At 36.5% G+C, this 27,311-nt stretch overlaps 1 protein-coding gene across 1 annotated transcript in view; it reads right to left on the bottom strand.

The window, feature by feature from the left end:
* Positions 1-1,096: 1,096 nt before the first annotated feature.
* Positions 1,097-27,311, bottom strand: part of FAM83B (family with sequence similarity 83 member B) — a 43,287-nt gene continuing 17,072 nt past the window's right edge. The window contains exons 3-5 of the mRNA XM_027898319.1: positions 9,110-9,274; positions 5,769-5,893; positions 1,097-3,674 (exon numbers count right to left, since the gene is read on the bottom strand). Of these exons, the coding sequence (XP_027754120.1) occupies positions 1,307-3,674; positions 5,769-5,893; positions 9,110-9,274 (2,658 nt within the window). The 3' untranslated portion in view covers positions 1,097-1,306. The remainder of the gene's footprint in view (positions 3,675-5,768; positions 5,894-9,109; positions 9,275-27,311) is intronic.

The following is a 27,311-nucleotide window of genomic DNA, read 5'->3' as shown; positions in this document are numbered from 1 at the left end:
GCCTGTGTTTTTTGTAAGCACTACCCTGTAGTCACCTATTATCAGGAAATTTGTTATGATACAGAGGCTTGGATAAACAAAATATGTCCGTCAGACTGCAGTTAGGAGTCTAAATGCCTTCACTGAAGTTAATCATTTGCTACTATCACCCTTCGCTGATACTTTCTTTGGCTTAGCAAAGGTGCCTTATTGTTTGCTGTGGTGACTTTTACGAATCTCAGTTTAAGCTGCCTAATTGCTCATGGCCTGTAATACTCATCCTGACATAAGGCTGCATTGCAGGCTTGAGCTTGCAATCTCCCTTGTACACCTAGTCCAATAATTTTAATCTTATTTAAAAAAATAACATATTAAAGCCATAGTTGCAAATATATCTGGCAACATTAAAAACAGGTTGTTGCACGACAAACTCAAAAACTTACCTGAGAAATGGAAGTCCACAGACAATTTTTTTTAACACCAAATAGAAAAACATAACTAAAAAGCTTTTTTTCAGAATACATTACTAAATACTGGCATGTTATACAAATGTAATTAACCCAATGAAATTCAAACTAGTTGCAAGTTATGTTCAAGGTACCATTTTTATAAATAGGTTTTTTTTAACGTTCATTCTACATTCACACTAGTTTAACCATGTAAACAAGTCTGTGAAAGCTCAGATTAAGGTCACTTTCAGATCTGTATGCCGAATACTTCAGAAAAATATCATATTACAAGGAAAATTCAATAAAGTAAGATAGATCCATCTGCTGCCCAAACAGTTCAGTAGATGCTATGGGCTAAATTACTAACAAGATGAAACCTAAAAGAGGTTTTCAAAAATTAGTTTGAAGATAAGTAACATACAATGCATTAACACTGTGTTTATCATTTCAAAGTGTACATAAATGTTGAAAAAATACAATTTGCTATTCCTAGTGCTAACCTATTTTTAAAGAGAAAATATTTGGAAACAGAATTACCTGAAGTTTAAAAACATACTGAAGCTTTTTTGCCCCAGGCTTAATCTTATAACAAGCTAGAATGTATTTTCTTCATATGAAAATGTATAAAATTAATCTTACATTATAAACACTATAAACAACTTCCTTGAGGCATCTTCTGGATACAGAATTTCTGTAAAGATTAAAGTATAACAATTCTAGGATAATTATTTTTAAAAATATGTACATTCATTCCAATGTCCTAAACCAAAGAAGAAACCCAAGTAAGCTGCACAAAAGTTGGCTGCTAGTCTTTGTCCAGTTAAGATTTGGTCCAGCTCTGCTAGTCTTGCTGTATTTCAACATAATCAACAAAAGTTTTATTTGCTTTTGTGTAGGAAATTCCCAAACTTTTGCATAAATCCTCTCAGCTTATTTTCATTAGGCTGCAACGGATGGTAAGCAGTTGAGTTGTAGCTGGCCATGTGATTACTCCTGCCATAATTATTCCCTAAGGTCTTGCTTTTGATATCTGATAGATGTGAACTGCTGTTGGCTGCATTTCCTGCAGGTTGGTTAGAATTTTCTATCTTACAGAATGGCTCAAAGCGACTATAAACACGCCTTTCACTCAAACGAGATCTCAGCTCCTCTTGGGGTTTTGAACTTGCCAGCTGTGGTGTCACTGAACTTGCTCTTTGAAGAGCAGAAACAGGAGCACTTTCAGAAGCAGTATTTGTGGAGATTTCCTTCATATCTTGATACTGAATCTGTTCTGTGTTAAATCTTGGGGTAGATGCATCTCCTGCAATTTCGATGAACTTACTTTCCAGGGGGCACAAGAGAGGACATATTTTATTGCTTTCATCAGATGGAGGTTTTTGAGATTTTGGTGACTTTGGAGACTTTGGAGACTTTGGAGACTTTGTTGGGCTCCCAGTGACATCTTCTTTACTTCTGTTCAAGCTCCCTTGAGAATTTGCTGATGTGCTTCGTTTTCTCCTTGGGGAGGAATCTGTCTTATTTTCAGAAATCTTCGGTTTTTGATTCTCATCTTCAGAAACCAACGTGTCAGAACTACTACACATTCTGTAAAAGGCAGGACCTTTGTTTTTTGACAAGTTTTCCTTCTTGTCTGGTGTGAGATTAAGAAGTGACCGCAATTTCTGGGATCCTTTCTTCAGAAAACTTGGGGAACTCTTACTTTCTTTCTTTGATGCGCAATCCTTACTAGACTCCTCCTTGCTTGCTTCAGTGAGAACTGCCATAGAGATTGCCTTGCTAGCAATTGGACCCTTTATCTCTCCTTTCAGGTTCTTTTCCTCCTGTGGCAAGTGATTGGTCACACTGTGCAAACTTTTAGCACTCTTCAGCATGTCTTCTGCAAGTTTTGGACCAAGTGGCTGCTTAAGTCTATGCCTAGTCAATGTGCTGTAAACATAATTGGATGCATGTTTGTTGGCACCAGGGTCCAATATGGACTTTGAATTAAACATGGGAAAACTTCTCCTTTTGAGCGCATTTTCATTCTCAAGGTTCTTCAGATTTTCTGAATGTTTGCCTGTACAGAGTGTCGTGTACAAATACAGTGATGAGTCACCAGTTGCATTTGAATTTACAGCAGGTTTTGTGTTGTCTGCAATGTGAATTCTGTGGTTTTCTGGTGCATCTGATTTAAGAGGGGAGTTTGTGCTAAGGTCTTCTAAAATATTATCCGTTCCATTTTCTAGGCTCGGAGCATGATTAGATGTCCCTTTAGGTGTTGCACTTCCCTCTGACCCAATTATAGTTGAATTTGAAGAACTTGCACAGCTGCTTACTTCCTGCTGTTCAGGTAAAGTTGGCTGAAACACCAATGATGATCGCAAGCGAGAATGAGAATACAGCGCATGAGCTTTCATATTTTCAGCTGTGTCATAGCTATCATATCTGTCACCCACAGCTGACCCATTAGACTCTACAGGATAATCTGTTTGATCATTCAAATATGACTTTATTCGCCAATTACGCAGGAATGACTTTGTTGTGTGTTCCAGGGTCGGCATCCTTTGTTGCAGATGGCGGATATGATTATCTGTCCCGTTAAAAGACCTCCGCACAATTGAGTTTCTTTCTGCAAGATTTACTTTTGGTCGTGAAAACTGATCAGCAAAACTTTGCTGGGGTATATTGTAGTTATTTGCATATCCTCCTCGTAATGAAGAAACAATACTAAGGCTATCAGAAGGCATTTTCCAAGTATTTGATGGATTGTTGGCTCTGTTAATAGCTCTGTTGAGCAACAGGTAAGGTGTCCTTTCTGGCTTTTCCCCAGCATAACTATGTCTCTTCCAGTGCTCATTTTTCTCACTAGGTTGATACTGCTGGATTGGATTTTGCACATTAAAACCTGGATGAAATGGTTGCTTATTATAGGTTTGATTTCTCAAGCCATATTTATCTATTTCGTTTACTGCATATCTTCCACGAGTTTTCCAACAAACAGGATCTATCTTGTGAACCTTGTCTTGCCTACCAAAAAGGTTTCTTTGGCTAGAAACTGAAGCCAAAGAAGACACTGAGTGTTGGTATGTATCGTTATCCCAGAGTGTCCTGTGACTGTTTACCCGCACTAGTTCTGGAGCAAATGAGCTAGGAACAGAAGAGCGGGCATACAGCGTCCTGAACTCTTCATCGAAGGATTCAACAAGTTGTCCTGTGATAACCTGAACCATACTGAGGTTGGTTTTTTCAAATGACCACATAAAGCTGAAAGAAGAACAAACGACCATTAGATGCAGTTCTTTTGAGATAAAGTCTTACACTAGTGCTTCTTGCTACGAAGCTTTTGCACAAACCTGGAGTTTGTAAAGTTACTTTCTAAACAAATAAATAAATAAAATTTGGGAACGATTCATGTAATCTAGACTCAGAAGGTGTAATCTAATACCAATAAAACTCAGCTGGAAACTTTCCACTGCTTTCAGTAGGAGCAAGAATAAGTCTATAACTAACCTTATAACCTGCCCTTATAAAAAGTATTCTAAGAAAGTATTCACAAATGTAGAACAGGGAAGTACAAATACCTAATGGAAAAAAATCACCTCTAGAAAGACTAAGGCAGGATTAATTATACCCACTGTATTTAGTCTTCAGTCAGAGTGTGTTACTGTGTGGTTATGTTGAGAAAAAAACACAAAGCAACGTTTGAAATAATACACAGGACTGCTTCAGCAGTTTTGAATGTACTTAATTCTAAACATATTTTCAAAAAGTGGAAGCTCAGAATCATTAAAAAGTTTACATTTTCTACTGTGCACATTGGATTGGATATGAACATTTCCTTTATTGCAATAGTAATGCTTTGATGAAGCAAATTTTCCTCTCTTGTAAAAGACTGAACACATGCTCAAAGCTAAGTAGCTGTAAGTACTTTACAGCTGCAAAATGAGATAAAATAAATTAATATGTACATTAACGATGTTGCAACAAAACTAATATCATGATAAAGCATGCAATTTCTAGACTACAACAAAGAAAAAAACCTGTTTTGAAAACCTATTTTGATGAAAAAAAAGCTAAAAAAATTAAATGAAATCAATGGACTTATTTTATTTGCACTTTTTATCTGAATATAAGAAAATAGATTTGTTGTAGTGATGAAAATAGTTTGCTGATTTAATTTTTTTGCCTTTTTTTTGGTATTTTTCAGGAAGTAATAGTGTGTTGAGATTAAATGAAATCATGCTGCATAAGTTTTTTTCTATTGATTTTCACAATTAAGAACAATACATAATTTTTGAGAAAAAACCCTAAACTTTAAATTGACTTCAGAGTGACAGTTCAGAAAGACTCATCTTCCCTGTTATATATCACTTTATTTTTTTACAAAGCAAGCTTAATTTCTACAGAAAGTGATGATTCCAGCCCCTGTGGTGCAAGGGCTTAAAGCAGTGCTGTTTTTCAAAATGAAATGAGAAAAACTATTGCTTTCTCACAGACCTTAATACTGTGTGTAGATGTCAAGACTCTACCTGCACTGTCTTACACTGATTAATTTATGAACTTGTCACTTACCCCACTACCATTTATACATGTCAGTCTGAATTTGGGGCTGTCTGAGTTTCCGAGGAAACAAAAAGTCAGATTTTCAAAAGCTTACAGTGGTGGAAATCTATGAAAGGCAGTGGCTGTGGATCTGGAACCCAGACACTATGCTGACAGAAACTAATTCAGTAGGTCAAAGGAGAAAAGTATAGCATAAAAAGAAGGAAAATATTTAATAATGTGTGAGTTAAAACTGTCCCTGCTTTAACTTAGTTTTTTTCCAGCTCTGCAAAGCTGTAAATTCTTCCGCTTTGCACACATGCACTGCAAATAAAATGGAAAGCAGAATAGAGACACTCAGTTAAACATAAAGAGAGACTTGGGCAATTCTGAATTTGACCACCATTGAGTGCCACACAGTCAGTCTATAATGTTAACTTTAGAAGATTATTATGTGGAGGAACTATCCAAGGTAGCTTATAAAATAATTTTGGTGGCCTTTTCTGGAGTGAATGTTAAACAAGAACAATTCAGGCAATATAAGACAAATCAGGAGTTTTCTCCCTTTTCATCAACTCTTTAGGTTTGGCAAAACCTACATCCCTTATTTCTCATTTGTGAAAAATGAATAGAGGATCTTTGAGGCTAGTTAGCAATAAGTATCTTTGATAACCTGTTAAATTACAGAAAAGATAATCTAATTAACCCATGTGCTTCCCTGCAAGAATTTTTACAAATAGGAAAAAGACCAAATTTGCCATAGCAGTAATACGGAGATGACAGGTTTGCTATGGACACTTCAGTGATTGATCTTACCTGTAGGAACCATATATGACTTTCTTACAGTCAACAAGAATGAATTTTTGTTCCATTTTTCCATGGAATTTTGCTCCTGTTTTAGAATAATAATCTTGTCCTTTCACTGTCCGCACCCTCATGTTCTGAAAAAGACAATCAAAATACTTCACTTGGTCTCCCACAGTCCATATTAGCATGTAGGGGGTTAAAATTCAGAGGAACAGTAGAAGAAAAGTTACATTACTGCATACTAATAAACTCTGCAGGGAAGTAAACTCTGATCCAACTTGCTGCCTAGGGACTCAAAATGGCAAGTTACTGCTTTGTCTTCGAGACTGACGAGATTCCACAGGCCACAGAAAAGTAAATTCCACTTTTCCATGCCCACCACTTCTAGAAATGAGGTTCTGGCACAAGAAGTCTTCAACAAGGGAAAGAGCTTAGGTACTATAAAAAAAATTCTTTCCATCATCTGCTGCACATATATATAAGATTTCCAAGTATCTCAGCTAATCATAGACAACACCTAAAGAGTATAATTACCATAACAAGTAACATTGGCCTAAAGACATGTTAGTTAAACACATCAAATCTTACTGAGATAAGGTCTGATTGGTATTGGACAGGATATCACTTGGGAATTTGGAATGCTGGGGGCACAACTAAGGTTCATCCTTCGTGGCTAGGCTTCTCAAATGAAGATTTCAGAAGGGCTCTACCCACGCTTGCTACAAGTGAGCTGATGGCTAAAAAGGCCATACCATACTATATTAAAAAAGAAAAAAGTTTTTTCTTAGGTACTCATAAATTGAAATATAGGCATATCTAAAAAAGGAGTAAAATTTACATATTTTTTTTTTAATTGTAGTCACTGCTTTCTCTGTTCTCCTATTTCCTTTCTCACCTTTGCTCACCTTCCTCACATAACACTTCCTTTTCCTCCACAGTTCATCTGGCATTCTTCACCAGCTTCAAACCCTCTAATTATGTGACAGGAATGCATACTTTGAATAATCATACAAAATACAGACCATATTTGAAGATATATTGTTACAATGCATTCCACTCAGGATCAGAAGCTAAATTCACACATGCTGAATTACAAGCCCCATTTAGTACGTAATGCTGGGCTTCACCTTCCTATTTGGTTTCATCTTCAGGCTATAGGACTCTCCTGCTTACTGCAGTGTGTCACTCACCACTGCATAATTGTGGGTAAAGCAGTAATTTATTTATGAATGGAGTTTTGTGAAGCCCACTTGTTTACTTAAGGGCTGTTCGTCTTAACATCACCAGTGCAACTCAACTCAGATAAATAATTATTTCCCTACACTTTCTCATTTCTTTTTCCCTGGTTTCATTTGTTTCCTGACTGTACTATTTTTATCCTTAGGAATTACTGCATTTCTTTTTTTTTTTTTCTCTACCTAATATTCTTTTGAACTTTGTCACTGGTCTGACTTGTTCAGTCAGCAATTCCTTTGCATTGAAGATGAAGAGTTGTTACAGAGTTGTTACAGATTTTTTTTTTCTGAATCTTTTTTCACTGAACCTTGAGGTGGTGGGAAAAAGGGAAAGGGAGAAAACATCTCTGAAGTACTGACTGTTCCTTATAGTCATCTCCAGTTTCTCTTTATCCTCTAGAAAGGTGCAGCAGTTACCGCAGTAGTAAGCTGCTATTCTCAGAGCAACAGTCATTGGGAGTAGCACTTGGATGAGAAGACCATTAATTTGAACAGCTTTATTACAAGCTAAACTGGAAACGCAGCATACAACAGGATTACTGCTTAGCTTTTTGATATATACTTTTTATTTTCTGATAAAACTCAAAGCATTCTAAGTAAACCTTGCAGAGTGAAGATTTATTTCTCCCACTGTTACAAAACAGAAACATATAAAACATAATGTCACTGAAGAGGCCATGTTCAAGCCTCTCAATTCCAGACTAATCCATATAAAATATGATCTAATGTAGGTATATTAATTCTTTCAACCACAATATAAATACCCATAGGTCTATAAAACTGTATTAAAAAGATAGCCTCAAATCCACTCAAAAGAAGTTAAATTTTTGAAAAAGCTGTAGATACAAATTCACAGAATTAATCTGAAAATGCATAATATGGCATTTTTGAGATAACACTTGAAATGCATAGTTGTAATTTCTTTTTTTTTGGAAGGACAAAACCCATTCCATATATAGACATAAACCATACTTTGCAACCTCTACAGCATAGAGTAATCAGCAAAAGGTGGTATCTCAAGTTCCAGAGTATGTAAATATTGCCAAATACTGACTTCATAAGGCAATCACGGCTACTGTTTATAGAACGACAACATGGTTTTGGTGTTTCTTTCCAGAAGTTCCCACAGCTCTGTACATTAGGCCACCAGAGAGCAATCCCACACACTCATACACAAGAAACAAACACTGCTTTTCTGAGTGGGAATACTTTTAAAGACTTAAGTCAACACTTCAGAGTAAAAATTGGTATAAAATACAGGTTTGCTCCTTATTAAAAAGTCCCCTTTATACTCAAAAATATACCACAACCCTATCTAATTTTTGGACTGGGTTCTTCAAATAGGTGCTGCTAAGAAGAGCTTTTATAATATTTTTGTCTGGCATGAACATGGCTTCACTAGTTACAGAAGCAAGGGAATGTAAATGGAACTATACAGAAGTTCAGTCAAGGTAGTGCTCAGAGCTTTGCAAAGAGATTGAAAACATCCTTGGAACTTCTTCAGTATTATTGGCAGTACAGTAAATCTAGAAGTATTTATGAAGCATTTACATCAGTTCCAATCCCTGTTAAATACTGGGGCAGTATAGGACATCTTGTGAAAAATGTAAATGTTAGTCACATTGTTATTTCTCTTAGAGGATAAAATTACGTATTTAATGTCTAAAAGTAATACTGTCTAAGATATAATTCACAGATATGCTAATATAGATTTTCAGGAAAACATTAATAAAATAGAATCTTGGGCCTCAAAGTATTTTAACGCATAACCTTATAAAGATCATTAAATGAAGTATGCAATTTAATAATTTATATAGGTTTTATTACTTTATTTTCAGGCAACTTTAAGAGACAGAAAAAAGGACTTAGTTTTTCAAACATGTAGTACTTCTAAATAGACAGTAGTGGAAAATTATTTTATAAATAATATGAAAAAGATGCTTTCTAAAGAAAAAATATCAGTAAAGAAAGTTCTGCTGAGGGCTTACCTATTTATATCTGATTGTTAATTTGAAAAATCAGTATCTGATAATCACTTTTTCAAAATAGTCACTTTTCAGTGGGCTGTGGAGGAATTAAGTGAATGTTCATGCACAGGAAGAGAGGAAGCCTTACCCTGAGTCTCTGAACTTGACAGCCTTGTTTCTCTGTCATCTTCAGAAAATGACTGAAGTTTGATTCATCAAGCAGAAGATACACTGCAATCCCTCTAGCAGATGCCTCCACAATTTCTCTAAAAATATCCACATCTGTAAACATATCCATAACAATGGCAATGACCTGAATAAAACAGAAAATACACAAATTACTGTATTGTATAAACACATATATAGAACTCTGCACTGAAGCTTGCACTGAGAAGCAAACACACTACTATTTTTTACACATTAAAAAGTTCTATTTTCCATATGGTACCACTTAACATGGAATGCTTTTCAAAACTACAGGATCTTTTTTTTTGATAAGTCAAGTGATTGCTTGTGTGACATTTGTCACAAGTACTAAAGTCTGGCAAAACACTGTGTTGTGCACTGTCCTGGTTTTAGTTGGAACTGAGTTAATTTTGTTCTGGTACAGCTGGTATAGTGTTGCATTTTGAATTTAGTATGAGAATAACGTTAATAACAAACTGATGCTTTGGTTGTTGTTAAGTAGTGCTTACCCATGTGAAGGACTTCTCAGTTTCCCGTGCTCTGCCAGTGAGCAGGTGCACAAGAAGCCAGGAGGGCACACAGTCAGGACAGCCGACCCGAACTGGACAAAGGGATATTCCATACCACAGAGTGTCATGGTCAGCATATAAACGGGGGGAGTTGGTTCTGAGGGAATGATCGCTGCTCAGGGACCGGCTGGGCATTGGTCAGCGAGTGGTGAGTAGTTGTAATGCACATCACTTTTTTCTTGGCTTTTATTTCTCTCTCTCTCCTTTAAATTACAATTATTGCTATAATTATGAATAGCATCCTTATATTATTATTTTACTTTGGTTCGGTTATTAAAGTGTTCTTATCTCCACACACAAGGTTTTACTTCTTTCCAGTTGTCTTCTCCATCCCAATGAGGGGGTGACTGAGCAAGTGGGTGTGAAGACCTTAGCTGCTGGCTGGGGTTAAACCGTGATGTGGGTTTGTGTAGCAATTGGTTATATAAGGAAAAGGAAACAGAGTGGAAGAAAAAGGAATGGAAAAACAGCAATACAAGTACAGCAGAAAAAACCTAAACCATCAAAATGTAACTGCAGTGTGGTTTAAAAAAAAAAAAAATCAGAAAAAGTTTTTGTGTTAAGGGGTTCTTAATCTTTCATAATTTTCTCTAAAGCTAATGGCTCAAGAGCCTGAAGTATCCAGTAAGCAGACACTGAAGAGCTGGAAGAGTTGAGGACTTCAGGGTTGGAACTGATTCAGCACTCTTATTGGAGGAAACTTCCTCAGCTGGTGAAGAGCTTGGTTTAAGAAGATCAGAGTGCTGAACGCCAGCTACTGCCACCCTTCAATCCATAGGGATAAAGTATGTCCGATTACGAAAAGCAATGTCCCTCTAATGGTATTTTGGAGATATATATGCAAATTTTGTATTGTTGACATATGATTAGCAATTCAGAAATAACTAGTGTTGAAACGTTAAAGGAAATAACAGAGGAAGAACAGGTGCCTGTGTAGCTTTTAAATATAGCATTTTTATCTGCTAGAGTCTTCATGAAAAGTTCCAGTGAGATGTCTTAGGTGCAAATTCAAACCAAGTGAAGCCTTTCACAGGTATCAAAGCAGGATTTACCATTTTCATTAACCTTTAAGCTACCTGTACCTCAACTTTAATGCTGCAATCACTCATTTTATTCTGGAACCGAAACATTTACCTCATTCACAAATTTGGTAAATGCTGTTGCACACACCCTGGTAAAAGTTATGTCTCTGTTCAGTTGTATGAATTACCTTTTTGAATCCTATCTGCCTAGAACTGAAAGTTTCACTTATGCCAAACACTTATTTAAAACACTAGAAATATTGAGATCTGACTTACATAAAAAAAAGGAAAATAATAATGTCATTAGAAAAGGTAAAAAGACAGCTCCTGAAGCAGTAAAAAGGAAAGAACTTAGCCTTATTGTAACATGTCACCTGGCAATAAACAGACTCTCTACAAACTCATCAGTCAGAGAGGAAATGAATAGCAAGAAACAATTCAATTTTTTTAAAAATCTTACATAGTATGTCCATGTTCTACCTCATTTGCTTTACCAACATTTTGAAAATAAAACCTAAATGTGTTTTTTAACAGTACAGAATATATTTCTTTATCTAAAAACTTGAAAGCACAAAAGTTTATCTTGACTCTAAGGACCCCATCACTTTCAGATTGCACCTTCTGCTTGGTCTTGTTTCCGAGACACACAATGTTAACTGAACATGGCAACCCTATTTATTCACCTGTCTTGTTTCACTTGTGTCTGAGAGGAACACTGCCAACACAGATCAGTGTGGTAAGTAAAAAGAACAAAAAATAAAGTTTGTTCTCAAATAGTCTCTGTCTTATTATCTGTGTCGCCCTCCCTCTGAGCTCCCTAATTTCTTCCTAACCTTTCCTTTTCTTCAGATCTTCAAGAAATGGGTGCTCATTACATTCTGGATCAACTTAAATGTAAGAGAAAAATCCTGAATGGATTCATTAGCGTACACTGATATGAATACATTAAATATTCAACATCCACAGTACAGCCTTCAAAAATCATTCTAACACTTTCCTGTGGCAGATATCTGAGATACTCATATGTTTGCAGCATCTGTGGATGTGCAAAGACTGATAAACTGGAATGTGCAGAAAAAAATCCCACAAGAATTTGCAATAAAAACCAAAACCCAACACTGACTAGAATGGCCATATCTAGCTTTATGAAAAGGGAAGGAGAGAAATAAATACATAAGCAAGCAGGACAGTAAGTTGATGGTATGAGAGGGATGCCTGTGCACTACTGTGCAGATATTTCATAACCTTGGAATGAATAGGGGAATCCATTTTATCTTCACTATTAGAACTGTTCTTAAACCATTTAGCTTATTAAATTGGAGTTATTCTGCAAAGCAACAAGTAGTCTTGCAAGAAAATGTAGATTTTACTGCCAGAGTTGAAATATTTTGAATCCTGAAGCTTGTGCTGGCTGTAAAGTCCTTAGCAGAATTTAAGTATATACATGCAAAGCCACAGTCATGATCTGACAATCAGCTGGGCATCCATTTGTGCATTCCCTGCAAACCAGAGATGACTCTCGTTGAATGTCCTCATTAGCCTGCCCACTTACACATAGTAAATTACTGAATTAATCTATTCAACACAAACATAATTAGGCTCAATTGCTGGAGGACAGTGCCAAATTTGAGCAATGCATATGATAAACATATGATACTTATGATATTCAAGAAGTAATTTACATTGATAAGGTCATTTCTCTATATTGATTTCTATAAACCAAATGAGTTGCTTGACCAGAAACTATAGATTTTGATTCAGAAGGAGCGTATTTCATAAATGTAATAGAATATTCTGACCTTTAAATGTATTAAATTTCCTCTTTTTTGTATATTTTATTTTTCTCCTTTTAATTGGGGGTGTAGGTGCACATTTCCCCATACATTTGCAGTGGGAGTACTGCACTGGGGAAAAGAAAAAAACGATACAATTTTGAGGGTTCCAAGTTCTGATTAATTAAGGAAACCAAGATTAGGAAGTTATTTCAAAAGAGGTATTCTACAATGGATACCTACTTAATTAAAGCTCTAACAACAGCGGCAGCCGTTTTTACATGCTGCATCACTTTGGAAGAAAAGATTTTGCTACTTTGTTTCTACAGTTGCTTTTGCTATTTTAGAGCTAATTTTCACCCTGGTACTTTTAAGCAGCAACCACCTAACAGTGAATTCCAGCAAGGCAGAAAAACTGATACAATTCAAATTGCATAAAACAGGTCAGCAAATTGCCCATTCTACAAATTCTGTGGTTTCGGGGCAAATCAACACTATCCTGTGTCAAGGAAATCTCCCCAGGACAGAATGCGCCAGTGTCACACAGTAACCTTCCTTATAAACTGTTCCAAAATGCAGAGGTCTTTTCAAAAGCAACCGTCTGTGCTTTTGTAGCAAATAAATTGGCCATCCAACCATTCCAGTAACAGTGGCTGGGTACAGCAGTTTTCTGATGGAAGCAACAGAATTCTGGGAGAACTTTCCAAACCTTGACAAACTGATTATCACCTTGATCAAAAACGACCCTCATTTAGGTATAATTAAGCATTTTACACTTTGAGGGAGGAGAAAACAATTAGTGGAGAGGATACTTGCTATGCAAAATATCACATAACACTGAAACTATGCACAGCAAGAGGGAACTACCACCACCTGGATCAGTATTAGATAGAAGAGGACATTTCAGTGATGAACTGAAAGTGAAGACAGTGCAGAAAACAAGTGTTTATGCTACTTTTCTTCTCCCAAAATGAAATTTAAATAATCTTTATTACTAATATTTGCTAATATTTTCATCTTATCTACCAACCCTTTTTTAAGTGATGAATGTTTTTTAAGATTAAAAATTGGGTTCAATGACATCCTTAAAGAAGAAGAAAATTTCCTGAAGTCAATAAGCATAAAATTACGTCGAATAAAGCTGGCAATTTGTTTAACTTAAATGAAGGCAGCTGTAGACCCTTATGCTATTATACTTACTACTATCCTGACACTTAAGACTATGATTTGCAATAGGGAAGTAAAACTTCACACACTACTTTAGCATTTTAAAAATATTTCAGTATAGGTAGGAAAGTATACTTTTGTTGAATAGTACAATTTTAATGCAAATATTCTAAAATGTATTTTTCTGATTTACTTAACTTGTACTTTAGAGAGGAAAACACCATTTTAAAACTCATTACCTCTCACATATCAGATCATTCTAATACAAAATTCTTTTCATTCTTTAAAAGTTTTTAATAATCTTCAAGTTCGGGAAATGACCCACTACTACACAAAACTCTACTGAAAAGGTTCACAAAAGACACAGATGCACTTGTTTTGAAGGTTAAAACACACAGCTATAGCTCAAATATCCTACAAAATCATGATTATTCTTTCAAATCAGGAGAACAAGTACATGGAAACATGGCAACACACTGGATATTATGACGCTGCAGATGGAAGCTGATGCTGAGTTTTGCTGCATCTATCACGTTACAGGGTCAGCTTCTGCTAGTTTGGGCCCATTCGTCTGCATTACATTTCATTAAATGGTTCTCACCTTCACAAACTAACTCTCTTCAAAAGTTTATCTAAAAAGAAGTTGCCAATCCCAACGGCTGCACCTATAACTAAACATCTCCTGAGCACGTTCAGGGGAGGGCCACCAAGATGTTCAGGGCTGGAGCACTTGCCCTGTGAAGAGTAAGTGGAGGAGCTGGGTTTGTTCAGTCTGGAGCAAAGGTGGCTTCAGGGAATCTTGCAGCAGTTCCTCGTGCTTTTACCTTAGGGAAGTTCTCGAGGAGGCAAAGTCAGGTTTTTCACGGTGATGGCAGGAGAAATGACAATGGTCAAACCAAAACAAGAACAGTTCTGACTGGATATAGGGAAAACCCCTTATTCCCACAAAGCCAGCCCAGCAGTAGAGCAGGTTGCCCAGATCAGTTGTACAGTTCCATCCTCGGTGGTCTTCAAGACTCAACCGGATAAAGCCCTGAGAAAACCAGTCAGATGCTAACACTAGTCCCGCTTTAAACAGGAGGTTGGACTGGATAACTCCTGAGGTCCCTTCCAACTGACCAAATCTGCAAGTCAATGATTCAGAGATCTTCACTCCCATCATTGTCATAAAGCAAGCAAATTTTGCAATGTTTGGTAGTAATTATAAACTACGCTAGGAGGCTTAAGGAAAATAGACTACAAATAAAACTGAGAAATAAAGGAATTTTTCTGCTTTACTTCTCCCAATTTTGGTAAGAAAAAAAATCAATGGATTTTAATCTTTACAGCAGTTTCAGGACACCAAAATCAACTTTTTAATGAGTGTGTACTGAAATTCAGGCATAGATGTAATGAAAGGCCTTTACTGCTAGGGCTCAGTAAGCCTAGTTTGCGAACTACAGACAGTTCCTTTATCTCAGTATTACCACTCCTTTCACAAGCACTGATTATAATTCTTTAAAATATACATTGTAGCATGAGCTACTTAACAACTCCTTTGCTACAAACAGTAAAAATACAGGAATCCTCTAATGAAACTGCTTCCCTAGGCCAGGCTTTACTAGAGAAATCAATATCAATAACCTAGTAAGGAATAATGCTACAGACCTACCCTACACTGCAAGACTATTGTTTTCTTTTAGCCTACACGAGGCTTACTTTGGGCATGACAGGACAAAAATTCATATTGCTGTGCAATGCCTTTGAACGTCACCACCTTTTCTTACCCCAAGGCCAAAGAATTGCATCTCAGAGAGAAATTTAATTCTACTTTCATTGACCTTTCCTCTGGTACTCCAGGCAAATCCCTTTTCGCAGATCTCTGTTTCGGGGAGAACGTCTTTGTGGTACAGGTTCCACTCCGAATCTGGCCTTTCTCAGACAGCTGGCAATTGCTGGTGCTTGCAATAGTGCAGAAGGAAGACAGGGTACTGTCTACTTTGCTATTAGAAATAGAAGGCAGGCAGCAAATTGACTGGGTGGGTTTCAGGCACCATAAAAGGAGGAGAAACAAATTTTGTGATCAGCGCAGACAACCTTCCCACTAGTAAGCCACATAATATGTCCTACAAGTTGTTGCGTGTTTTTTAATTAGGTTTTGCTGGTCTTTATGGTTGAAGATCCAGATCCAGTTTATACTTGCATTCATATTAGCAGCATCCTAATAAATCACCTATTATCCTTACTTTCTGGCATGCAGAGCGCTTATAAGAGGAAAGTTCATTAATTTCATATTAATCTTCAAAATTGAAGACAGCCCTGAAATCTTTTGTACAACACATCCTTCCAGTGCAACACATACTTTGAAACCATTATGAGTTGCACCTGAATATCTCAGGTCACCTTTGTGCTGGATGAATCCCTGAGGTCTCACATAGCAAATGTAACAGATGAGAAGTCTTGCAATTAAGTACCAAACAGCAGTATGTTGACGGGAGCCCTCCTCTGTAAATACAGCCTAATACGATAATAGAAATAGTAATCAAACATCTGAGTATGATCCATTCTCCTACAATTTCCACGGAAATGTAAAGGAACAAATACTGAGATGATTTATACCTATGCAACTTCATGAAATAATGTCGCTACTTGTTGTATTGTCACTACTTGTACTATCACCACAACTGACTCCTTGAGATCTTATTTATTTAATTTGGCTCTACAGTCACAGAGCAATAGAGAGTAACCATGCAGTGTACTTTGAAATGTTCTTTCATTATTGTATTCTTTAAAAACAATTTAATTAACCACAGAGTGAAGTCTGGCACTATTACAGACAGCTACATTACCTCAGAATCAGCTCTCTTAACCCTCACTATCCTCTTTTCCTCATTCTGCTCCAAAACATTTCCACCATTAAATCAGAGGATAGAAAAACAGCCCCTCAGACTGGGTACACCTTCTGTTCTGACCACTAAGTCTCATTTTACGTCACACACCACCTGCACAACGTTAAGATTTTAATGTGAAAACTAAGTTTAAATGGTATAAAAAGTTACTTCAACATTAGCAGACTTCAATAATCTCAACAGCTTCTCCCTGCAACAGAATGTCAGACACATTTAAAAACAACAAAAATTCATATGAAAAGGTTCACTGTCCAGAAAACAAAAGGTAAACTAAAATTCTAGAAATCTCCTGCAATACAACAAGGAAAACCAATGCAATCTATTCTTAGAAAATTACAAATGCAGGTAACCACATATGGCTCTATACATTTTAACTGTGTTTAACTGTGCAGTCCACATGGTGAAGTTTTATCTGTTCTGTTCAAGAAACAAATACAAAAGATGTGTGGAGGGAAACTTTGTAGCTATTAGTAATGGGGTGGGGGGGGGGAAGGCGGGGGGCAGAATGGGGAAATGTTCTGATTGTGGCAACAAATAAGACCATAGTAAAAACAGGAGCTCCGAAGAAAGACGCAATTTTACTTTGAAATACACTGCAAAGTATTTTTTACAATGAACAGTATTCTAAAAAACTACATGAGAATTCTGTCTTTTGCTCAATTTGTCAATTTTTGTGTAGCTTGCCATGTCTTAAAAAGCAAATCAGAAGATCAGGATTAGCTCTTCAAAAAGTGAAGCTTAAACCAACACAAAAGTAAAGTTCTCTAAAATGCAGATAAGACTGTTTCCTCTGAAAAGTGAACGAACAGTAGCCTTCTGCATTACCTTGCAGAAAGCTGCTGCAGGCTTGACTACCAAGTCATACATGTACCACCTTAAAATGATGCCTTCAGTATTACTTCTTCAAATTCACGCAACTAAAAATTTTATCTTGCAAAACATATGGGAGTGAGCTACATTAATTCTATAAATGTGATCTTATCTATGGGTTTGGTAGTTGCTATTCCGGCTGAAGGATTAGTAAGAACTCATCTTGAGCTGACCAAATTATAGGAGACACCATCTCCCTTTGACCAGCAGCAGAAGCAATAATTCCTCTGAAGCTCCACTTCCACACATGCAGAATTGAGTTTCAGCAAGTCTTGCCAAAGAGATGATGGAAGGGGATATTCCGGGAATTCTTCATGGGGACTTTCCAAGAAGCATTAATAACCCTAATCCTTGAAAAAAAGGATCTGTAAAGAAACAGCTGCTGCCCAGCAACTGGCACACCATAGACAAGAAAATATTTACCTAAATCTGCAAGGAACTATCATTCATGATTAAAACAACAAGCATTCACAATGCTCAATCTTAACACTTTCCTTGCTGCTTGCAATGCTCCCATAGATAACTAAGCTGCTTTTGGTATTAAACAAGCAAGCTGTGTTCTGCCACTGAGAACAGAAGCAGGCAGAGGTCCTACAGAGAAGTGCATAAGGCAACACAGATGATGGAGGGAATGCATTAGGGATATTACTCTGTCTTTTTTTTTCTCTTGCCATTAATATCATTGCTGTATTCCTAGTGCCATGTGGGCTGCAGCTGGTTGGGTAGCAAGATTTTAATATTTGTATTTAGCTCTTCAGAATGTTCATATTCAGCTGTTATTATGAGAAGCTGCCAAGCTGTTCCTGAGGAAAGCACACAGAAAGGAAATGCCAGGATTTCCAACAGCCTAATACTCAGCTGGAAATTCATGACAAAAATAAAAGGTACTTCTCTAGCCACCAGCTTTTTCAATTATGAATTTCAAAGACTTGTTGCTGCAGATTTTTTTTTAAATTTATTTAAAAGAGTATTAACAGCTTTAATATGGGGGTTCCCGCGGGATCCCTTAATATTTAGGGAATGTTTAGGCTACTTGAATTAATATTGTAATGTTACCCTTTTTAGTTTAAATTTTTTTGTAAGTAGAAGCACTCATTTATTCATGTATGCAGTATTTAGTGACTGCCCAAAAACCAATAATGTTCAAAAATGTGACAAGACTTAATTATTTTATTTAAAAGTTCCAACAGTAATTAGAACTTAATTCTTAGCAAGTTTTACTTTTTGATATGCCATGCAGGTCTTTCTGTGATTTCCTTCAAGAAATCTTAAAACAATTGGCTGCTTATCAAAGAGACAAAGTAAATGTCTGAGATTTCAGTTAATCTAGGCAACAATTCTTGAGAATATTTTGGAGTTTTGCCACCTTTAAGAGAACATTTTGGTGGGGTTTCTCAGATCAGGAATGGACTGAAGGTCTGAGTCAGTCTGCCTTCCTGCTCCTCCACTTGGTTTCCTCAAGAGTCCCGTATAAACACATTTTCAACATTGAACCCCACTTCCTGAGAGTTTACATATTGAAAAACACTAGAAAATGTATAGAAACCCATACTGTTAATGAACACTTACAGGCTGTAGACTTTAAACTTATAAAAACGCAACATTTCTTCAAGTACATAACTTTGCTGGCATTTGTTAATTAGACACTTGGAAACAAGGAAAGATTCTCTTAGTCAAAGGTAGATTTATAGGAAGAAGAGATGATTCAGACTGACTTTTCTAGACTGGGAAGAATAATTTTCCTTTTAAGTTTGCTTATGCAAGAGCTGCACACTGTTTGTCATGTTTAAGACCTTAATAATAAACACATTTCTGAAACTAAATGAAATGGGAAAAGCTGAATAGCTAATATTGGTATTTTATAAAAAAGCTACAGTCTCAAAATTTAAATGTCTCAAGAGCAGGAAGCACTTATATGCTTCTAAGCACATGAAAATTTTGGTAGATTCAAGTCAGCACACAAACCTGATGTGTTTCACAGTGGCTTATGATTCAGAAAGATGGATTTTGGAATGCCTATATGCAGTATATTAACCACAGTCCAAAAGGAAGGCCTATCAAACATTTTTAGTATGTGGAAAAATAAAAACATACAGTTGTGGATGACTTGTAAGCTGTGCATTGTGAAGTCCATGAGTCTTATACCACGGTGACCTTGCATCAAGTAAACACAAAATCATAACAAGACTAATATTTTCTAACATGAAGAAGAGAAAACAAATCTATTTTGGTAGGTAGTGCCCAGTGGAAAAAAAATCCAAACCACCAGATTTCAAATCAGTGGAAGCCTACGGACCAATGAGCATGACCTGATTATATACCTGACTTAATCACCTTAATACTGAGAAACGAGTCCTAATTATATCATAAATTGTTGAAGGTTAGTCCTCTATAGACAGTCAAAAACTTCCCCTTGAAAAGGTAATTTCACAGTCCTAAAAAACTCTGCTAGTGAAAGTGTATAATTTAGAAGAAAAAGAGGAATAGAAAATTGGAAGTCTTTGCAGAAGACACTGATGGGTGTCCACAGAACCCCAGCTGAGACTAGAACCAATTCTGGTTAAAAACCTCCTCTAGTTCATGGTATAGAGAAGGCAATACCAAATGAAGAAAGCAGTTCACAACAGAGCCTCCAATTAGTCTTTGGAAAGACGTGGCATGATTTCCTTGTCTTTAGGTTAAGAAGGAACATCATAGTCTACTGCAATAGAGTAATATTTGTTGCAACTGCACGTAGCAGATCTGGATAGTTTACACCTAAGATAGAAAAATAATTTTGCTGTTTGTCATTTTTAATTAAACTTTTCAGTGTCAGGGAAATAAAACTTATGCCTGATATTCAAAAAACAGCTTGATGACCAAGTTGGTTGCTCAGCCTGACTTCTGAAAGGAAAACCGACACAAGAGTCAATAAATACAGAAATAATGGCTAATCATATATTTAGGGAAAGGTAAGTGGGAAAACACCTTTCAAAACAGTGCTTATTTCATTCTTTTTCAAAATTATAGGTTTTGTATCCAGCTTCATACATGTGATTAAGAGTCAGTAACAGACACAAGTACGCACACTTATTGACTGATTAATGGCCTGATGTTTAAAGCGGTTGTCCCGTGAAAACATTTTGTTTCTGCGTATTTCTAGCAGCTTGTAGAGCTCAATGATATTAAAGATTTTCATATTGCTGTCATAAAAATGCAAGGAAAACCACTATAATTTACAGATTATTAAGGCTTATTTCTGTTACCTTCTTTTCTTCCTTCTCCCACTACCATCCCCTTACTTCCCTTTTACCTCTCTCCTTTCCCTCTACCCCTTCACTCCCTCAATTCTTTCTTTCTCCCTTCTTGTCCCTCACAATGAAGCTTTTGCTCCTGCTACAGGTGCTATTTACTTCACTGCCACTGATTTAAAACCCTACAGATGTAGTTAAATCTGTTTAGGGAGGTCAACTCAAGCAGTAATACGGTTAGGGTAAACCAGAAAAATACAGAATCCAGACTGTCTAAAATTACTGGTCACAGGTCAGTGATGGGTCAGTATGAAGGAAAGCCAGCAATCCTCCAGTATAAGTAGAAGAGGATGAAAAATGAGAAGTTTCTGCAAGGCTTAGGTCTGCCAGATTCTCTGTTCACCTGATATATAACCTTTGAAATTTTTCCAATTCAGCATTTATAAGTAAAAATATCATGCCAGGACAAACATCCATAGTAACATTTATGTTGCCAAAAAAAGCAACAGCAATGATGTCAGATCAGCATTCTGAAACACATTATACATGCTTCCATATATCCATATGGCACATAATTACATCTGAATGCCAGGTAAACAACCCTACCAGATGATTTAAACTATTTACTTCTTTTTTAACACGCTGCCAATTGAGCAGGAACCTACCCTGATTCTCGTGAGAAGCAGATTATGCCACCTGCTCACAGAGCAGCCACAGCTACTTGTGCAACATATTGCTAATGACTGTGTGCTGGCAGGCTGCATTTCAATTTCACCTATTCTAAAGACAGGTTTTGAAACTAATTAATCAATTGCTGTCTGGAAATCATGTTGAAGTCCTCAGGTGGAATCCATTACCCTGGCATACTATATTATTTATTATAGATTAAATGAAAAATGAAAAAATAATTGCAGACTAGTCTGAATGCATCGGTAGAATGACCTAAAGATAAGAAAGGATTAATCTACTTAATAAGTAATTATGTGCAGCTTTTCAGGAAGAAAACAAATTCAAATTTTTATGCACATTAACATATGGAGCAAGATGTCTGAAATAGTAGGGAAGCAATTATAAAAACCCTCAAACCTCCTGTGAAGCAAACAGAAATGAAGCAGAGAAGCAATGTTTCTAGCCCCAGTGGAGCAAATAGTGAATTGGAACTAAATAACGTATGAAACAAAATTTAATTCCTGAACAAATACAGTACTTTAAGAAATAAAACAAGAAAGGAATTACAAGTTAAATTATTATTAATTGAAAGAGCTGTAATTTTAGTACCAATGCCATGCTTTAAAAATATTTTTTATAAAAATTATTTCAATCTTTAAACCATCCAAAAGGTTTTTAAGAGAAACCTGACAGTTCTTGTTGAAGGGTGAATCTTCTATAGACTGTGAGGCATCTGAGGGAATTGCAAGTCAGTGGAAAAGAAAGGGAATTCACAAAAACTAGTTTAAAAAAATTTAAAGAAACATTTCTTTCTGCCAGGTTTTTGCTCAACTGATATTTTTTTCTCAATGTGAGCTGATTTTTGAATAATCATCTTTGTCAGACAGCAAGCCATACAGTGTAACAATTATCTTGGTGACACTTCATTTTTTTGTAAATGCAGTTAGCATCAGCTTTCACTGATTGGCATACAGATCCAGTATGGAGTCTGATGAGATAGCTGTAATACTCCATCTTTGACATCTACCAGTCTTTCCCTTTAAATATAAAAGCTTATTTTTAACGGTTAAAAGTTTATTCTGTGTATTTTCTTAAATCAGAGTCCTAGGCCAGTTCTAGGACACATCTGGGGAGGAGCAGACACATGGCCAGGGTGCAAGAGTTCTGCAATCCAGACTCCTCCAGCCTCCACCTGTCATCCTACGCTCATGTTTTGCTCCTCTCGCTTTTCTCATTCTCACAAGGATAGGACTCCTAATGAAGCAATCATTTATGAATGAATAAAATGAACAGTTATTCAAATAAATGAGTTATCAGTGTGCAAGTTGCTGAACCCTTTATACTTAATTGAGCTAATGACCAACGTGGCAAGTTAACAGGGTTTTATTAATCTACAGAAGAGAAATGTTATCACAAATCTTCAATTGTACAGCTTCATGTATATGAGAGCACTCCTCTTTCTACAAAATATTCCTCCTGATGTGCATTGCACACCAGTCCACACACACCCCCAACCTCTATTTGGGTAGTGATAATCAGACATCTAATCAGGAAGCATGCTGAACATCAGCAAGAAATACAAAGTTCCTGCTAGGGTAAGGGAGTTTCCTCCAAAATATCACAGCAGATACCTGGATTTAAGAACAGAGGAAGAAGAAAATCAGTGTCAGGGGCACCTACTGCAGCTCTTCAGTGGCTTCCTTTGTGAGATTTGCTGCATATTTGTGCCAGTGAATCCCCTGCAGCCACAAAACATTCCTGCATTGAACAGCTTTGTAATTTAAGGTATATATGCAAGCAAACGTGACAGGTAGAGAGGAAAATTCTCATTTTGCCATCAAAAGCAGAACCTTTTAAATGGTTCCAAAGGTTTAAAAGGCAGAAACACAACTGACCAGACCAGCCATGGATTTACATCAAGCCATGCTCTGCTGGAAAACTGGCTCTTCAAACATGTGCCAAACGTGCTAATAGCTTAATATACTACATAACTTTAGTTGCTTGAAATAAGGATGGTTATGAGAACCTGCAATGCACCTCTGTGAAGGAGAGGTAAACATTTATTGAGAACACTTTGCAAAGTGCTGCTTTTTGATGCAAACTAGGGCCTTTCAAATAAATATTTGTTCTTATGAAGTATCTCTCTGATCTCAGGAAAGATCTTCCCTTGAGGAATCTGCCCACTCCAAATTCATGCCATTAAGGCTCTCTGTACCAGACTGCTATGCATCCTGTGCATGTCTGCATGCCTAGAATCCATGCTTTCTGTAGCACGGTGTACATGTGTATGTGCAGGATTGCACACGTGTGCATGCACGCTGACTGAAAAAAACATATTTTTACGTTTGCCTCTTTCCTTTAGATAAGAAGATTCAAACCAGTACTGTACAGACAAATGAATGGGGAAAAAGAACACTCGTTTCAGATGTAATAACAGGACACCTTTTATCCTTTTTCCTTGCTCACTTAAAAAGGTACATATCTTTTCCTGTTCTTCAGAGTCTTTCCTTGTAATTCTGAATCTGCTTTCAGATGTTGGTGCAGTGTGCACTCACTAGAGATATGAGGTATAGCCGTCAGGAAGGAATGTTTAAGAGACTTTAGAATTTTTGGTAAACTGTGACCAGTAGTTGGTAATTAAAAAGTACTACCGTTTCTTTTCAATCACAAAAAATTCAGTATATATCATTTGAATGGACACAGGAATAATTTTTGCTATGAAACAAGAGTCAGGTATGGAACAGGTGAGACTTTCATGACATTTATGTGGGTGACTGAGCATTTGATTAAATGCAACCTGTATCAGAAATACTACTTCCATGGAACAACAAAAAAAGGTATTTTCTTGTTTCTCAAAGCTGCATAGAGGAACACTGTGAGAAAAAAGTAACATCAGAACATGGGCAGATAATGGGGAAGCAAACAACTCTGTTTTGTATTTGTATACTACTGAAATATTTTTGCTTGAATGTTCTAAAGCAAATAAACAATCTCACGGATGAAACAAACACACAAAAGGCTGATGCAAAATATAAACTTTTAAACCATTGGAAGCGCCTGAAAAGGCAGATTCCAATTTAAGTTCTTGAACTGTGTTCACTACCCCTGGTACATGAGTACCCCAAACTATGTACATGTCTTCACAAATCGGTTCCAGCTAATATTCATGTTTATAGATGACGAGTCTGTGTTCTACAAGGAATTTGTCTTTTGAGTCCTAACTTATATTCAGCAAAAATAAAAGCATACAAATAATATCATAAAAGACGTAAAAGATCTTTGAATGGATACAAATGCATGAAACCAGAAAAATTAAACCAGAAAAGCGTATGAATCGCTCCCATTTTACCTAGTTTTAGAAGATATTAGCATAGAAATACATTTTTAATAGACTAATGTTATTTATGGCCTCTCAAATCATCTATGGTGTAACTAAACGAACAGAAACCTACTAAAGTCTGCTTTTGCTACTTCTCTTTCATAAAAGACTCTGGAAAAATTACCAGAAAAAATAAGCAGCTTTTTAAATTCCTCTTAAATTACCTACAGTAACACTTTAGTGCACACAGAAAGTTTCTCATCTATAAAGTGCAAACCATTTAATTAATGCAGGAATAACATATTGCACCTATTTTTATCTGGGAAACAGAAAATATACAGGGTGTGTATGCGAGTGTCACACTGCTGTCCTATGCAGGGCATCTGAGTCAGCCCATTACTAATTAGCTTTGTTACTGGACACAGTCTAGTCATGCTAAGGTGCTGCTCTGAGGAGGTGAAGATGCCCTTCTTGAATCTCCTCCCTGCACTGAATCCTGCTACTTGAACAGATCCTCAGAGGCTAATGGTCTGTGTTTATAGAGAGGCTGAGAAACCCAAAGTCCCTGTGAAAGCAATCCCTGTGGCTACTAAGCAGCCCAAGGCTCACCTCACCATCCACTCCTGCATTTAAAATTCTCTCTGCCTTCTCTTTTGTCTGACTGTCATGTTGAACGATGAGATACACAAGCAGAAAGCTCAAGCAGGCTTCGTCTGAGCTTGCAACATGGGTTCCCTCAAGCAAATTCCATAATTTAGAGAAAAGTGATTGTTGAAAAAAAATCTGATCTCCTGAGCAATTATTAATTAGTTACCCAGAACTGTTGACTGTAAGACTAGCACTCAAGCATTTAAGGTCAGATTTATTCTTAGTATCAGCTCTTTGAAGAAGCAACACTGTCAGGCTTGTGCTGTGCAGGGAGTCAGATGTCATTATCATAATGGTCCCTTCTGACATCAAAACCTGTGAATCTCTCAGTTTTATCAACCTCTGCTGATTCTGCAGCTGCAATATGGAGAGCCCTATGAAGTGAGTTTCTAAAGGATACACACATTGATTACAGGCTCATGTTTACCCAGCTCTCTTTCAAAACAACTTCCCAGTAAAATCAATTAGAAAATCATATCTGAAAAGGAAAGCAATGACAGGGCTCATGAAGAGGGCACATTAACACAGTACAAGTAGCAGCACAGAACCAAGAAGTAAAGAAGACTGATTTCTAAAAAACAAAAGCACTCATTAAAGTATCCCAGTAACTGATAGGCTTGGGGGGAGATCATGTCTCTTATGAGTGAGTTCAAAACTAAAGCCCTGCCACTGGGATTTTGAGGGGAATGGACCCAGAGCACAGGAACTCTCACTGGATACAGCGCAAAGGGTCATTCACTTCCAAGTCCCAGGCACAAAGCACCCAAAAACAACCAAGGAAGTAAAAACTACAGATGAATGATTGTGTGAAACACAGAGGAATATTTTACAACTTGAAAACAAATGAAACACTTAATATGAGATTGTCATGGTTTTGTGGTTTTGAGCAAATCTGAGAATGGAAGGAAAAACAGTGTATAGCTGATTAACATCAAAATCCTTTCTAGACAACCTGCTGACCTTCAAGAGTCAACCATGACTCTGAAATTAATTAAAATGTCCTAAGTGAAATATCATTTTCATATTGCATTAATTTAGTCAAGTATGTTCAAAATTACCATGAAATATTTTTGGCATACATCATATTCATTGGTGTTCTGCATTTCAGCCTTGTGGTGCAATATTTACTGTGGCAACTGCTGACAGCAAGCTTTTAAATTAAATTGCAGTGTGTGTGTGTGCTTATTTATTTTTATAAATATTTTTAACATGTTTATACAGATTATTTAAAAATATTTAATGTCACTTTTTTTTCTTTTTTTAAATAGGTATAGAGATTTCCCCTCTTTGGTTTACATATTTTATAGCCATAGAACTAACCAAATAGGATGCTTTAAATTTTTATTGTCTGAAGCTCAAATCCAATGCAGAGCCACAGGTAAGCAATTTAAAAACAAAACCAGAACAGCTCAATGTATGTTACTTACATTGCAATTGCTATAGATTTTATTCATAGCTGCTGAAAAATAAATAATATAATTCAGTGAATTTTTACTGTAGCTCAGTCAGTGGAAGTCATTAGTTCATAAGAAAAAATTACTAGATCATTTTTAATTTGTATGTTACCACATGCTTTCTATATACCATGTTTTCTATATTTCCAGTTTTCTTCTCACTAGAAAATTAGCCTAAAGTCTGGTCAAGGTAATTTCTTTCATAATCTCAAACAGGAGAATATTTAGCATAACTATCAGTAACAACTCCACTGTTAGGACACAAGAGGTATCAACAAGAAGCTTTGTGTACTTTTGTGCCATATCAGGGATTTTTTTTCCTAAAATTTTTGACACATTGAGCCACTGAACATTGACACATTACACTGAGCCAAGACTGACCACAGAGTCTGTCCAAATTCGGATCCATTCAGAAAGGAAAAATTATGCTTAAACCTATGTCTGTTTCCTTTTGCACATACTATATACGAATCTCTGTACAAACTGTATGACAACAACTACCTATAAGTAAGTTCCATCTGAGTTTTTAAAACTACAGAGTCTGTGTGAACATCAG

This window comes from Empidonax traillii, unplaced genomic scaffold (assembly GCF_003031625.1).
Source record: "Empidonax traillii isolate 1590-97213 ecotype Southwest subspecies unplaced genomic scaffold, ASM303162v1 scaffold591:size1139884, whole genome shotgun sequence".
Classification (NCBI taxonomy): Eukaryota; Metazoa; Chordata; class Aves; order Passeriformes; family Tyrannidae; genus Empidonax; species Empidonax traillii.
The sequence above is the reverse complement of the archived record's forward strand: the minus strand, read 5'-3'. Positions and strand labels throughout refer to the sequence as shown.